The 16,675-nt window shown below is 41.4% G+C and overlaps 1 protein-coding gene across 6 annotated transcripts in view; it reads right to left on the bottom strand.

The window, feature by feature from the left end:
* Positions 1-16,363, bottom strand: part of CSNK1A1 (casein kinase 1 alpha 1) — a 49,730-nt gene extending 33,367 nt beyond the window's left edge. For 2 of the 6 annotated variants that reach the window (XR_012001239.1, XR_012001240.1), the window contains exons 1-2: positions 15,404-16,104; positions 14,665-14,771 (exon numbers count right to left, since the gene is read on the bottom strand). Coding sequence is in view for 4 of the 6 variants with exons in the window: in XM_026008865.2 (XP_025864650.1) it covers positions 14,665-14,771; positions 15,404-15,526 (230 nt within the window). In the remaining 2 variants the exon portion in view is untranslated. Of the gene's footprint in view, positions 1-14,664; positions 14,772-15,403 lie in introns of all 6 variants that reach the window. The other 4 variants (XM_026008865.2, XM_026008858.2, XM_072756898.1 and 1 more) reach the window with 4 other exon arrangements.
* Between the last annotated feature and the right edge of the window lie 312 nt (positions 16,364-16,675).

The raw sequence follows: 16,675 nt of genomic DNA, 5'->3' as shown, positions 1-16,675 counted from the left end.
TTATCTCTATATAATCCATTGGTTCTGTTTCTCTGAAGAATCCTGACTAACACAGCATAGGTGGCCACAGTATTTGTCTTGTTTACAACTCTATATTCCCAGCCTCAGGCACAATGCCTTACCCACGGGAAATGCTCAGTATCATTTGCTAAATTAAAGAATGAAAAGCCAGAGTAGAGGCTCTAACAGGCTAGTGAGTGCTTGATTAGGCACATGAGGAAAACAAAACAAGGAATACAAAAACACTCTGTACTGCAAGTATAAAAATATCAGGAAGCATTTACTCATCTTTGATTCAAATTAGCCAAGTAATTATAAAAGTTTACAAGTGATTTTCTTAACAGGTACCTGTCTCTTCCTATGCCACTTATCTTCCCATCTTTAAGTCATTAATGTCAAAGTCTTCACTGAATAACTAAAAAGCAGGAGCGCTGAATCAATGCTATAATAGCATCTCCATTCTCAAGACACCGTCTGTCAAACTTGGTTTTTTTCTAACTGATCATCATCCAATCTTGATGTTCCTTTTTATAAGGGTAGAAAATAAGATCTGATCTAGTTCTGATCTAGTATAATCTAGCTGATCCACACTCTCCCACCCAACTCCTAAATTACCAGACTTTAACAGGACACTCTTAAAAAAAAAAATTTATTCATGAGAGACACGAGAGAGAGAGAGAGAGAGAGAGAGAGACAGACATAGGCAGAGGGAGAAGCAGGCTCCATGTAGGAAGCCCGATGTGAGACTCAATCCAGGCCCTGAGCCAAAGGCAGAGGCAGACGCTCAACCACTGAGCCACCCAGGCATCCTAACAGGACACTCTTCACCACAACAGAACCCCTCTATTCTCAATTTAAATACTTGAGTCTCAAGTCCTTCTGGTACTGCATTCATTTGATTACTTCTAGAATCTACAGCCATCTTAAGAACTTTAGTCTTTGACACTGTAACTTCTAACCTAAAACTGTCAGAACTTACTAAGCTCCATCTTATTAATGGCACTCATTACAGCCCTTTTGAAAGAGAACTACACACAGGACTAAGTGTGGGTTACTTCTTAATTTTCTATTAATTCTTGATAAATAAGATTGCGTGTGTTAACTCTCAAGCTCCTTAAGCTTCCTTGCTCATAATTGCTCCTTAGATTTGTGCCCTCTATTTTACAGGACACCGAGAATTTAACGACCCAAGTTTGGTTTCTCCTGCCATGAAAATTTAAGAGCATCAATCTATTTCCTTCTCTTACAACTTCACATTTAAAATACAATTCAGGGCCACAAGGGTGGCTCAATCGGTTATGCATTCAACTCTTGATCTCAGCTCAGGTCTTGATCTCAGGGTCATGAGTTCAAGCCCTCACTGGGATCTGTGTTGGGCATGGAGTTTATTTAAAAAAAAAATTTTTTTAAGCAAAATAAAATATTCAGATTTTAAAAGGTAACACACAATTTTTTATCCACAATCCTTTGGATTTTTAACTTGCAGAAATACTTCCAAAATGGTTTGAGATTCAGGGCATTTTCACTAAAGAAAAGAACTTCAGTGCTATCTGGCTACTGTAAGGAAGTGGAGGATCAGGTTTAATAAACAGACACACTATGGAATACCTAGAACTATAACCATAAACACTTATTAGACTGATTTCTTCATACTGACAACTGCTTTTGACATGAAGTAACTGAGAAAAGAACCACAGTTTTACCTGTAGGGATAGCAATCAAAGTAATAATTCTGATAATGTGATGATACTAAAAACTTTTAAATATATTAATTCAAACTTTTAATTCATTTTTAATTCTTTCTTTGAACTGTTCAACCCTTTTTAACTGGCTGATTTTCCCACCTTTACAATGTCATATGCCTGAAGAGGGCATTAGCAAATATGGAAGTAACTGAGACTTAAATAATGATAGGAAGGGAAAAGAAAATAAATATTGGATACCTACTAAATGAGTGACCAACTTTGCATCAAATGTATTTAGCCACAAAGGCAACAAAGAACTTGTCTCAACAAGCTGGAGAGTGGAGGTGGAATAACTCCTACACCAACATTTCTAAATCGTTTTGGTGCCACAGATCTCCCATCTTTGGTAGTCTGATAAAGCCTATAGATTCCTTCTCAGAATATTTTAAATGCAGAAAATAAAATACATACCATTATTAGGAAAACAATTACAAGGAAATTCAGCCACACTAAGACTACTTAATTTTGATACAGTAAAGTACATGATCTTTATTAATGAGGCATAAGAGTAGATCTAATTAGTACTATAATTATGAAGTAATGTTGAATGTAAACAATATTCTGAGATACCTGCAACAATAGTGTTATGGAAGTATCTGTGACTTCTATTGGTGACAAAGCCATAGGTACTGCTAAAACTAGTGGGAGATTCTGTGCCTACATTTGTAACAGAAATACAAATTTTCCTCAATTTACCATGGGGGTTATATGCTGCTAAACCCACCCTAAGTGGAAAATATCCTAAGTCAAAAATGCATTTAAATATACGCAATGTACTGAACACGATTACTTAGCCCAGCTTACTTTAAATGTACTTAAAACAATTAAATTAGACTACAGATGGGCAAAATCATCTCACACAAAACCTATTTTATAATATAGTGTTCAACGTTTCATGGAATTTATTAAATACAGTACTGAAAGGGAAAAAGAGAACAGTTATATGGTGTAAAATGGCTGTAAATGTACCAGTTGTGAAACCTCGTGATGACCTGACTGACTGGAAGCTGCCTCCCTGCTGCTGCCCAGCAACATCACAAGTATAATACCACATATTGCTAGCCTGGGAAAAGATCAAAATTCAAAGTATGGTTTCTACTGAATGCATGCCACTTTCACAGCATCGTAAGCCTAAAAACCATTAAGTTGAACCATTCTAAATCTGGGACCATCTTACTAGATTCAGTTAGAAGTTCATGAAAGTAAAAGATGTAGGGGCGCCTGGGTGGCTTGGTTTGTTAACCTTACACCTTCCATCAGGTCATGATCCCAGGACCTTGGGATCTAGTCCCACCCTCAGGCTCTCTACTCGGTGGGCAGCCTGCTTCTCCCTCTACCTCTGCCTGTAGCTCCCGCAGCAACCCTGCTTATGCTGTCAAATAAATAAATAAACCCTTAAAAATTTTAATTTTTTCCTTATCCCCTCCCTCTTGGGAGGGTAAAGTGGGACACGGGCCTACCAGGTTAAGAATCCCTGCTTTGAAGCCATTTTTTAAAATTTATTAAGTTTTTCATTTTAATTCCAGTTAGTTAACATACACTGTTGTATTAGGTTCAGGTGTACAATATAGTGATTCAAAACTATTTTACATATTGCTCAATGCTCATCATACTAAGTGTACTCTTTACTCCCCCTCACTTATTTCACCCACCCACCCCCAAAAACTAGTTTTTTTCCTCAAAAACTAATTTTTAAGGTAAAGAGACCACAGCCCAACTGAACATCAAACATGTTTTATTTAGCAATATCACTATCAACTAAGATAATTTGTTTTCCTTCTTCATCCTAATCCTCCAAAACTGCTACTACTAATCCTTTGGTCACAATATACCCTTGAATTAATGCTGTAATGTTTAAGTTTGAAATTAATTACATGAAATACTGAACACTATAACTTGCCCTGTTCCTTGCCCTTTGCCTTTGCATTTATGCAAAGATGCATAAATGTTCCCTAACATTTATAAAAAATTATAAAACCACAAAACCAAAAAAATGTACTTTATATATGGGCATATCACTATCCAGTACTAAACCTATCACTGATTGACCTATTCAATATTTATGGTACCTAACAAAAAACTAAGTAATTCCTGCTTTCATAGCTTAGAGCAGTGCGTGTGCCTGCAAATAATACGTGATTGGGGCGCCTAGGTGGCTCAGCTGGTTAAGCGGCCAACTCCTGATCTCAGCTCCAGATCCCAGGGTCCCGAATTCAAGAGCTGCACTGGGCTCCAACAATGGGCATGGAGCCTACTTAAAAACAAATACAAGTGATAAAGGAGAGACCAGTGCTGAGGGGGCCCAAATTATGGCAACCTAATTTATCTTTCAGAGAGTCACGAAGGAAAGCTTTTCTGATGAAGCAGCATGGTTGGGACACAGTGAAACAACATCTCCTTATTTACTTGTTTACCAGTTAACTTGTTGAAAATCTAGCTTCTCTCTAATATCTTACTCTAATTTTTTTCTTGATTCCCAGTAAAATGGTTATCATTCTTGTCATACTACCCATAACTATATTTCAAAGATCACAAACAATCTGATTTTTGTCAATTTTTGTCACTGCTCTAACATTTGGTAGTGGTGTTACTGAAGACAGCAGGTAGAGAAATGGACAATATAATCTATAGCTTTCATAATACCAATTATAAAGGCTTCAATCTTTTCTAAATAGCAACAGAAAGTTGATAAGTGGCTGTTTTAGAGTTGGCAGGATATGGATAGTGGTTGTTAATGTTCCAGTTTCTGGGATGATAAAAATATTCTATTATCAGATTATGGTGACAGGCACAGAACTCTGCACCTACATTAAAAACCAATGAATGGTACATTTTATCTTTTTTTTTTTTTTAAAGACTGTATTTATAGGCAGCCTGGGTGGCTCAACGGTTTAGCGCCGCCTTCAGCCCAGGGCCTGATCCTGAAGACCCGGGATCAAGTCCCACATCAGGCTCCTGCATGGAGCCTGCTTCTCCCTCTGCCTGTGTCTCTGCCTCTCTCTCTTCATCTCTGTGTCTCAAATAAATAAATATATAAATGAAAATCTTAAAAAAAAAAAAAAGGACTGTATTTATTTGAGAGAGTGAGTACACTCATTAGGCAGAGAGGAAGAGGGAGAAGCAGACTCCCAGGTGCCTCTGAGCAGGGGGCCCGATATGGGACTCAATCCCAGGACCCTGGGATTATGACTGAGTCCAAGGCAGATGCTTAGCCAACTGAGCCACCAGGTGTCCTAAATTGTACATTTTAATTATGTGATGATTTATATATGTCATTATCTCCTTAAAGCTGTAAAAAAAAAAAAAAAAAAAAAAAAAAGCTTTTTTTAGATGTTATCTGGCTGGCTCAGTCAGGAGAGTGTCAGACTCTTAATCTCAAGGTTATGAGTTCAAACCCCATGTTTGCACAGAGATTACTAAAATTAATTATTTAAAAAAACATACTTTCCCGAAATCTGTTTCTCCAATCTGATTCAATACTTACTGAACCTACCGTGTGCCTGAAACTGCAGATTAAGCGCTATGGGAACCTTTAACAAGCTCTGTAAGTAATAATCATGCATGGTTTTTATGTCTGGAAATGCTAAGTATGATTCACAGGGAACCATAATGGGGTCCTGCTCACCTGATCAATCAAGGTAGTTTCTACATGATTCGGGGTACTGTTTGGGGCTCATACTCAGGATACCACCCCATCCCTTTGATAAGGAAACATGTCCTCACACTGTCTGAGATCTATACATGTTTCCTCCTAATTTTTAGCAAGAGAGATAAATTCACACTATATGCCAGGTGCATAGCATATGCTCAAAAAGAATTGAAGTCTCAGGAATTTTTTTTCCTGTTCACTGAAATGTGCCCAGTACTTTAACTATGCCTGGCACATAATAGGGGCTCATATAGGTTTGTTGACTGAATGAAAAAAAATTGCTTATCCTCGAGAAAGTACTGTAGGAGGTGCTGTGAAGTATATTAGTTCCTAAGACACTTTTGAAAGTCTGAGCTTTCATTTGAGAGTAGAAGCTAACATTATTATTCTCTTTGTTTTGTTTTTTTACTCCGTTCTTTAAGAGGGATACAAAGTAGTAATATTATGGAGGTTCAAAAGTGGGAACACAAGGATTCCAGTAGGTGATAAGAATAATTTTAATCAAGGGGTGCTTGGGTGGCTGACTCTTGCTTTTGGCTCACGTAGTGAGTGATCTCAGGGTCATGGGCTTGAGCTCTGCATCAGGCTCTGCATAGTCCTGCTTGAGACTCTTTCTGCCTCTCCCCAAAAGGACCCCCTCAAATAAATTAAAAAAAAAAAAAAGAATTTTAACCAAGTGACAACAGCCAAAAAGAAAATCTAACCCAAATACATAATGAATAGCACAGTAAAGGAATGGAAAAGAATGGTATTTATGTAAAAATATAAATTCTAGTCTCCTTAGAAGAATTTCATTATTTTAGCTGTTACCAAGAATAATGTATTACATTGCACACTTCTAATGTAACTAAGACTTGGAAAATTTGAAACTTAAAACTTACAAATATTTCATTCTATTATTTCCTAACAATGCAGTTTATTAGTGGATCTCATACTTCCCTTGCCGTAAAAGTCATCTCAAGGACAGAACAGTTTGACAGTGTAGGCAAATTTAACAGGTAAATTAGAGCAGCTTCCAGATGAGTTGAAACACAGGATAACTTCAATTTCAGGTTAACGTGCATACCTCTCCACTATACACTTAATGATGGCACAAATGAAACATATGGAGGATGAATATGGTATATGCATAGCTGCTGTCATCATCTTGTCTCCCTTAAAAAAAATAAAAATTAAAAAACCCGCCAGTACAAAAGTCTCAACTTCCTGATGTTGCTGAACTAGAATCAAACGAAATTCCAAAGGCCAACACCAATAGATACTAACAGATGCTAATAGATAATTAAGCTGGTAAAAGTCCACAATAGCAAGCCTTCACTGTGAAATGGACATTAGCATTTAATGATAAGGTAGTATTTTTACACCAGCATTTAAACCTAAAGGAACTAGCACAATCACATTGTCATTTGTAAATTGGTTGCCAGCTAGTGAGTTCAGCTGAATACTTAAATACTAAGTACTATAGAGATGATAAATATTCTCATTAGGAACCATGCACGCATCAGGTACTCCCAAAGTTCTATAAATGTGCAGAAGCCAAACTCTCTACAGGGTTCCATTAAAGAAGTAAATGCACACAGATGGGGCACCTGGATGGCACAGTCAGTTAAGCACCCAACTCTTTGCTTCCCCTCAGGTCATAAGCTGGAGCCCCATGCTGCTCTCCGAGCTAAGCACAGAGTCAGAGCTAAGCAGAGTCTGCCTGAGATCCTCTCTCCTCTCTGCCCCTCCCCTGGTTGCTGGCTCTCTAAAATCAGAAAAAGAAATATTTAAATAAATAAATAAATGCACATAAATTAAATAAAAGCAGAATTTCCCTATTATGAAACATTAGTGGCTTTTTAGCTGACACTATGCTGAGAAATACATCAGCAAGACATGGTTCTTTCCCCCAAGGAATTTCTAGAATGCTTTCTTATAAGAATGCATCTGGGATATGTGAGTATGAAAATGGTTTCAAATATTGGTGTCAGATACTTTTCAGAAATCAAAGCATTTGATTGTATGGGATTACAGTGTACTTTCCATGGCCATGTTTCCTGGTATAGGATTTCCTGAATTAACCTTCCAATTCACAGGAGGAAGTAAGTTAAGAAACCAGGCTTATCAAATTATAGTAGGAAAAGATGGGAGTTGGTGGGTGTGGGCAGCAAAGAACAATAATAACCTTGAAATATGGCACAGTAAAATGATTCCTAAACTCTGCTGCACAACAGAATCACGTACAGAGCTTTTATTAACCCTTGATGCCTAAGGCATCCTCCAAACCAAGTAAATCAAAATACATAAGGTTAGGAGCCAAGAGCCAAGTGTCAATTTTTTTTTTTTTAAGATTTTATTTATTTATTCATGAGAGACACAGAGGGGGTGGGGCAGAGACGCAGGCAGAAAGAGAAGCAGGCTCCATGCAGGGAGCCCGATGCGGGCCTTGATCCTGGGACTCCAAGATCACACCCTGGGCCAAAAGTAGGTGCCCTACCTCTGAGCCACCCAGGTGTCTCTCAAGTGTCAAGTTTTTAAAACTTCTCCGTGTTATTCCAATGTGCAGCAAAGTTTAGGAACCACTGGAATAGTATGAAAAAGCAGTAAGATCTATTTAAACAACACATTAGGGGTGCCTGGGGTGGTGGCTCAGTCAGTTAAGCATCTGCCTTCGGCACAGGTCATGATGCCAAGGGTCTTCAGATAGAACACCAGGTCAGGCTCTCTGCTCAGCAGGGAGCTTGCTTCTCCCTCTGCTGCTCTTCTCTCTCTCCCTCACCTACCACTCCAAGTTCTCTCTCATGTAAATAAACAACACATTAGCTATGTGAGTTTAGGCAAATTAACCACTCTGACTCTCACACATTATATGAAACCCCAACTTACAGGATTGTTTTGATGGTTAAATAAGACCTTGTGAAATGTCTGAATAATGGTCGAGTCTACTTTTTCTTCTTGCACATAGATGGAAAAAGGACTGTTTAGCCACACTACAGTCAACCAATCCCATGACCCCAGGGTCATGACCCAAGGCAAAGGCAGATGATCAACCACTGAACCACTCAGGTGCCCAATCTCATCAATTTATTATTATTATTTTTTAAAGACCTTATTTAAGAGAGGGAGAGAGAGCACAGAGCGAGAAGGAGAAGCTGACTCACTAAGCAGAGCCCCGTGCATGGCTGAATCCCAGGACCCTAAGATCATGATGTGAGCTTAAGGCAGATGCTTAACAGACTGAACCACCCAAGCACCCTTGATCTCATCAATTTATATAATGCATTATAAAAAAACAAAACAAAAAAACCTCCTAGGACCTCATTTATACAAATTCCCTTTCATAAATGAAAGCTGGTATTACAAATTACAGAATTCATTCTAGGTTGAAATCTAGATGACATCGCACATGGATCTCTAACTCCTGGCTCTCATATAATGCTCTTTCCATTTCCTTTTATATGGAGGATCAGAATGCACTCTCCACCTAAATCCTTTTGTACAATACTTCCAAAGTCCCCATTAAAACCTATCCCACTGAGGACTTTCAGAAAAGGAAAAAGCAGTATTCTAATTCTTCAAAGGAGAATAAGGCAAAGGTCTCAATTGCCATTCAGTGTTCAGCACCCTACCTTGATTATTAGGCAACTTGTATAGTCTATTGCATGGTGATAAAAACATTATTAACCTATAGTTTTGTGTATGGACAAATCATCATATCCAGAAAAAACATGTAAATATGATCCAGAAGACCAACATTAAAAAAAAAGCTATCTTGCCACAAAATGCAGCCTAGCAAGGATTAACAGTATTCCAAAAATAAGATATTCTTTATCTCAGTAGGGAGTGTGGGCTATACCAATGTATGCATTTGTCAAAACTCATGTGATGGCACATGAAATGCTATACATTTCACTACATATATTCATCTCATTCAAAAAACAAAAAACAATCCAAAATCATAGAGGTGCCTGGGTGGCTCAGTGGGTTGAGCATCTGCCTTTAGTTCAGGTCATGATTCTAGGGTCCTGGGATGGAGCCCACGTTTCTCCCTCTCCCACTGCCTGCTGCTCCCTCTGCTTGGATTCTTTCTCTGTGTCAGAGAAATAAATAAAATCTTTAAAAAAATAAAAATAAGGAAGAATCCCTGGATGGCCCAGCAGTTTAGCACCTGCCTTTGGTCCAGGGCATGATCCTGGAGTCCCGGGAGCAAGTCCTGCGTCAGGTTCCCGGCATGGAGCCTGCTTCTCCTTCTGCCTCTGCCCCCCCACCCCCACCCCGTGTCTATCATTAATAAATAAATAAACTCTTTAAATAAATAAAAATTAAAAAACCACTATAATATGTATTAGTTGGGACACCTAGGTGCCTCAGTGGTTGAGCGTCTGCCTTTGTTGTGATCCCCAGATCCTGGGTTCTAGTCCTGTATCAGGCTCCCTGTAGAGCCTGCTTCTCCCTCAATGTCTCTGCTTCTCATGAATAAATAAATTTTTAAAAGATTTTATTTATTTATTCATGGAAAACACACACACAGAGAGAGAGAGAGAGAGAGGCACAGAGACACAGGCAGAGGGAGAAGCAGGCTCCCTGCAAGGAGCCCAATGTGGGATTCTATCTCCAGGATCACACCCTGGGCTGAAGGCAACACTAAACCACTGAGCCACCCAGGCTGCCCACCCAGGCTGCCCAATAAATAAAAGCTTAAAAAAAAAAATTCATTAGTCCTGTTCTGTGACTACTGGTCATTTAAATTTCAAGAGCCAATTGAAATGGTTTTGGAAACAAAAACAGTAACAAAACCTATCATTTTAACTAGGTATTCACCTAAATTTTGACAACTATTAAGGGGAGTGTGTGTGTGCCTGGGTGGTTCAGTGGATTAGGTGTCTGAGCCTTACTTTCAGCTTGCGTCAAGGTTTTGGGGTTGTAAGATTGAGCCTCACAGTGGCATTGGGCTTCTGGTTCAGTGGGGAGTCAGTTTGGGATTCTCTCCCTCTCCCTCTGCCCCTCCCCGGCTCATGGTGCCTGCATGCTCATATGCTCGCGCTCTCTACAATTAATGGATAAATCTTAAAAAAACAATAATTAAAAAACCATATGAATCTAGTTAAATAATACAAACAATAAGTTGCTTACATTTATAGAAGACTTTTTCCCTTTCTCTGAATGAGGCCAAATTCCATTAAGTGAAGGAGGCATAGTTTAAGTCTGGTAACCCTTCAGAGACTGCAGTCTAATTTATGAGATATTAGGCTGTACCTCTCAGGTTTCATTTAGTTCACAAATGCTATTTAAGCATCATTACATTATTTCATAACTAGAAATCCATTATAAGCCAACACAGAACACCTTTAGTATATTGTGGATTCAGTTACTGAGTTAAAAAAAAAAAAAATCACATTGCTCATGCACCCAGTGATCTATAACAAATAAAGACATATCTGGTGTAGATGTCATCTTTGTTCTCTGATAACAGCATTAGAATTTATTTGCAAGGTATATGCTCAGTGCCAAAAAGCTAAGATTAAAATTTAAGCTGTTTTTAACATTGAAGAGTAAGGACTAACTTATACCTTATAATATCTTCTTTAATACTTGACATTCAGAGAGGGCAAAAAAAGTGGTTGAAGACAAGGAACCAATTCTCCTATGCCCCCGCCATCACCTTTATTTTATTCCTATTAAAATGTATTCCAGGGACATCTGGGTGGCTCAGGGCATGATCCCGGAGTCCAGGGATCGAGTCCCCCATCAGGCTCCCTGCATGGAGCCTGCTTCTCCTCCCTCTGCTTTATGCGTCTGCCTCTCTGTGTAACTCTCATGAATAATATATATTTCACTAACTTACTTCCTTCTAAATGACAATTGACAGGTCATCTGATGCAGATGGCATTTTTAAGAGTCCTTAGCGGGGTCTCTGTACTAAAATAAGACCCAAAGGTAGGATTCAGACCTAACATGAAGCTGTGATGAAATGCTTTCTAGCTACCATCATCCAAAAAGTCTTAAAACTTCAGAGCTAGATTGAGATCAACTAGGCCAGTGACTTATTCAAGTAGGGAACTCTATGCAAACGAAACTCTACCCAAAAGCTCAGTATAACGAAACTTGTTCCAGAAGAGTAGGAAACCCTAAACTTTTCTCTTCTGTATTCTTTGCTATTCCAAAAGAATTAGAAAATTACTAACTTGGTAAAATCCTCTTTATTTCCTAGATGAGAAAACTGATAGGCCCAAAGAGATCAAATGACTGACTGATCCAAAATCACATTGGTAAGGACAGATCTAAAGCTTGGTATCATAAATGCTTCTTTAGAGATCACGTTAATTCAATTCAAATTGAGTACCTTCAAAGAAAGAGAAGGTTGTAACAGAAAACAGTACGTTTTAATGAACTTCCAAGAGTTAATGATTTCAGTTCCTTAACTAAAGAATGACCTTAGTTTCTTAAAGGGAGACTGAACACCACCCTCATTCCGCTCTTTACACTGAATACTATGTTTTTGCATAATCTTACCAAGTAAAGATTAGTCAGGTTGGCTATGTGGGCTAGATCATTTTCAGCTCTTGTTTTAGGATATCCCAAAGTATCTTACTATAAATTCAAGCAGTTGTGGGGTGCAGGGAAGATGAGTTAAGTGGAACTGTAGCAAAATCCAAATTGCTTTTTAAAAGTAAGCTCTATACCCCACATGGGGCTTGAACTCACAACCCTGAGATCAAGAGTCATATATGCTCTATTGATGGAGCCAGCCAGGGACCACAAATCTAAAATTTTATATTTATATCCAGCTAAAACAATGGTTAATACATAGACTGCTTCATTTAATCTCGATAAAATCAATTTAATTCAGTACTTACCAAATAAATATTTATGTACATGCTATATATAGATGTGGAAATAGTGGGGAACAGAAGGATAGGATGGCAGACACGCCCATCAAATAAAGAACACTTGATGTAAATCTTTCTTATCCTTTTCACTGCAGCAGAAAAAGTTCTCACACTTTACAACCAATGAACCACTATTGTTTCTATGTACCAGACTACCACTCCGAAAACAAATTTACTCTTTCCCCACCCTCATCCAATTACTACCTTCTGCATTAGAGACTACTCCCAGAAGCCACATTGTATTCTTGGATGCCCTCCCCAACCAGTTCAACCAAGCTTTCTTCCTTAGAGCCAAAGCCTGAAATCCCATCTCCTCTCCCAGGAAGCGCTAATGTGAAAGCCAGGTTAATCTCTCTAGCTCCACCCACAGTTTATAACTACAACTCTCTGTACTCAGCATCTTGTAACAGATGCCTACTATTTTGCTCACAAGTTAATTTCATTTATTCATGTGCTTATTTAGTATATTAACTATGGTTCTTATTGGTCTGTATCAGCACTGCCTTTAAATAAAAGCTATCACATAAAAGGGTTTAGCACTGAAAATGCCAGATGCTTACTGCTTTCTGAAAATTATTTTGTACATTAAATTCAACCCGATTTGTGAAATGTCTAAAATCTCTCAACATGGATGAATCTTAAGAGCATTATGCTGAGAGAAGTCAGACACAAATGACCTCATACTCTATGATTGCATTTATGTGTAATTCTAGGGAAAACCAAAGTGATGGAAAGCAAATCAGTAGGGGTCAGGGGTGGAGAGATATGTTTAAAGGCAAAAGAAGGGGAGTTTTAATTTTTTGGCTAACGCAACTGACTTTATTTTGAGGGACTAAAAAGCTAGATATTTTAATAAATATTTTCATTCATTAAAAAGTTTTCTTCCATTCTTCCAGAATAACATTTATTTTCCCATACAACAGGTTTTGGGAGGGAGGGGGAGGTGAAGAACCGGAATCATTTAAAATCTCCCATTATCCTGGATTTCATATTCATCTACATTACAAAATAAACCTGAATGTTTTTTCTAAATAATTTATCACTAACAACCAATACAACATCTTGTCATTCAATTTCTCCATTAAAAATAAAAATGCCTATCACCACTGGAGATTTAAGGATAGTATTACATTGGCAGTTTCCACATCTGAATTAATGTATGCAATCTAGTTCTTAAATTCAAGGTTTTAAGAAATATAAACTGGAATACAAAGAGATTAGAGTAACTATCACTCCACTTAACTGTCTCTGGTTCTTTTTTTACAAATGTTATTTTTGACTGTTGAAAAATGGATTGGCTTTAAACTACACTTTAGCCTCTATTCGAGGAAGATGCTCCTTAATCTCAAAGTCAAAATAACCTTTAAAGTGAACCATTCAAAAAAACCCCAATGTCTGTATCTGGTTATCTTTTATCCTATTACTGTTTGCCTTCACCAATATCCTATCCCTCCAAAAGGCCACAATTTCCCTGTTGTGAGGAGTTACTGGCAAAGTAACTCAACAGGTTAAAGTTACTTACCACACTGTGGTTCCGTGATTAATCTTTATTTTTAATGCAACTGATTTGAGTCCATTTCAACACAGCAATGCTCTAACTGCCTTTGCCATTACTCATGAAAATTTGGTACACAAGCTGAAATGTAGCAAACGCTACCCTTCATGAAAGAATAATTAACACTTTTAAAGGGGCTATGAGGAATTTTGCATAGTACAATTTAACCATTTCACATCCCATCTGGTGCAGAGATCACAGACTGTCATTATGCCATCTCCTTCCTTGAACCCCATGGCCGCCCGCACCTTTATTCTTGGCTTTTCAAAGGTTTAATCCACTCGGGGCTGCTAAACGGGGAACCAGGGAAGAATAACTTATGAACTCAAGCATAGCAAAGGGCAGGAATATGCGGTTGAGTCACGTCGTTCCGCCATTTTCTAAGCGGAGGAGGAAGACATGTTGGAACAAAAACACAACAAAAGAGCAGCCATTTCCCAAGCCAGCTCCAATAGCAACCCGAACTGGCCGAACCCGGTCACTTGGCACCTTCAAATCCACTCCACTGGATAAACCTAATAACATCAGAGGTGCCGACGTACCGAAAGCAGCAGACAACCCTGCAGCGTAGGGATCAAAGATGACCCGCATACTTAACTTCAAGTGAAAGCCCCGAGAGGAATGACGGCAGCTAAATGGAGCAGAGTGTAACAAACAAATTCTAAAGGAAGTTGGCAAACTAAAAAATCTCGGTGACTGTGGCGTCTTACGGTTCTCGGCAGTAAACCCAGGTAACTCAGACAGGAAGGCCCGGATGCCGCCGGTGCTACTGCTCGCCTCCGCCCGTTTCCCCCATGCCGTCCTTCCCTCGGTGCGACCGCCCGTTTGCTGACGGGTTCTTACCGTATGTGGGGGATGCCCACCCCACCTTGAAGAATCTTATAGAGTTTGCTCTCGTACAGCAACTGGGGATGCCTGGCCTTCTGAGATTCTAGCTTCACTGCCACTTCCTGCAGGGGAGAGAGGGGAGGATGGCATCAACATCCCTGAGGATTCAATGTCACTTGGGAGAGGAGGGGGAGACATCGAGCCAAGCTCCCACTCGAGACTAGAAGGTGAAGCGAGAGCCTCACAAGAGAAAGCTCCCTTTGTGATTATAAAACGAGGCAACCGGCCTCAAAGGCCTCTTCAGGGGGTCGTGACGAAACCGGCACGTCCTCGAAGGTGCAGAAAATGATTCATCCAGAAAACGTAATGAGAGGTTTAGAAGGAAACTGACGATGGAAAGCAAGAACCCCCGATATAATAAATCCATTGGGGGGAGGGGGGGGACCGGACATGGGCATCAGAGAAATACGATGTCGCCGTTCTCGCTTTACACGACGGCTTAAAAAAGTTCGATTAAAGAACGTTTTTAACAAGCTGGGAAACTTCATAGGTTCTCCCCGCGCTTCCTACCGGGTTCCTTGCCTTTTAGGGAGAGGGAGCGGGGGAGGCTCCTAAGCCAGGAAGGCTGGCTCCCTCTCCCGGGCTCCCCTCCCCAGGAGGTGCGTGTGTGGTGGGCAAAGGCCCGGGCGCTACGGGGGCCGGCGCGGGGGAGGCCTGGCGCGGCGTGGTCGTGAACCCCACCCCGGGTGATTACCTCGCCGTTGGTAATGTTGATCGCCAGGTAAATGTCCCCGAAGGAGCCAGACCCGATCTTCCGTACCAGTTTGTATTTCCCTCCGACAATGAATTCGGCCTTGGAGCCGCTGCTGCTCGCCATCCTGAGAGACGAAGATGGAGCCTGGGGCCGAGCCCCGACACCTCTGAGGGGAGCACGGAGGCCTCTGGGGCTCGTCCGCGGAACAAGGCTGCGGCGGACGGCGGCAGGAAACGGACAACGTGGGCTCTTTCAAGGCGTTACGGGGCCCGGAATCGGCCGAGGGGAACCTGATCGCCGCCGCTCAGTCAGGGGCCGCTGCCGCGGCTTGTTAAGGGGGTCCTCGCGGTTACCAGACTGGGCCACTTGTTTCTGGGCGGCCGCCGCCGGCTCGCTTTCACGGCGACGTCGCGGGCTGGACAAGGGGCGCGGTGGTGTAGGGCGGCGATACCGCTGCCACCAGCGCCGCCGGCTCCCGCCCGGAGGGACCCCTGTCACTCCGCCGACGCCGCCATCTTGTTACTCCGACTCCAGCCAACACAAAATGCCCCCAGTCCCCGGGAGCCGCTTCTTCACGGCGCAGAGCACGCTGGGAAAGGGATCTCGGGCGCTAGCCCCGGAGGGTCGACAGCGAGAGGGAGGGCGGAACCGGATCCGTGAGAGTCGCGGCCCACGCTCCGAGCGTCACCCCGGCACCGCCCAGCCACGCATGCGTCCTGCAACCCTGCTGATTGCGCAGGCGTGCGGCGGCTTCGCCTCACCACCCCCCGCCCCCCGCCCGGGGCTCACTTCCACTTCCGGTCCTGCTACCTGTTGGTCGCGTCTGGGCCCTCCGGGTCTCCGGGAGTCCGCGCGCGGCCCTGGGCCTCGAGAACGCGTTAGGGAGGAGTCGCCTTCATTTTTCGTGGAAGATGGGAACTCCTGCCTTCCTTGGGAGTTGGGTTTTGACATTTGCTCTTTGTTTGATTCTTTTTTTTTAACCTTTGATCTTTCCCCGGGCCACGCCCTCAGGCCGGCCTGGTCCAGCCCACTTCTGTTTTGCGAGAGGCCCTCGCCTCTGGTGGCCGGGGACAGAAAAGCAGCCCTTACGGCCTGGCTTTGGTCAGGGCTCCCGAATTTGGCGGAGTCTAGCGGGTTAGCCTCTTTAGGAATTAGGATTACGCGCTGTATGGAGTGCCGGGGAATTTCGTTTTACGGGGAGGGGAAGCGGGAAAGCAGGAATGATCTCCCCTCTTGGTGGTGTTGTTCCACTGATACACTTGGTCCCCGGTT

Source organism: Vulpes vulpes, chromosome 4, assembly GCF_048418805.1.
Source record: "Vulpes vulpes isolate BD-2025 chromosome 4, VulVul3, whole genome shotgun sequence".
Lineage (NCBI taxonomy): Eukaryota > Metazoa > Chordata > Mammalia > Carnivora > Canidae > Vulpes > Vulpes vulpes.
This window is presented reverse-complemented; position numbering and strand designations above follow the sequence as displayed.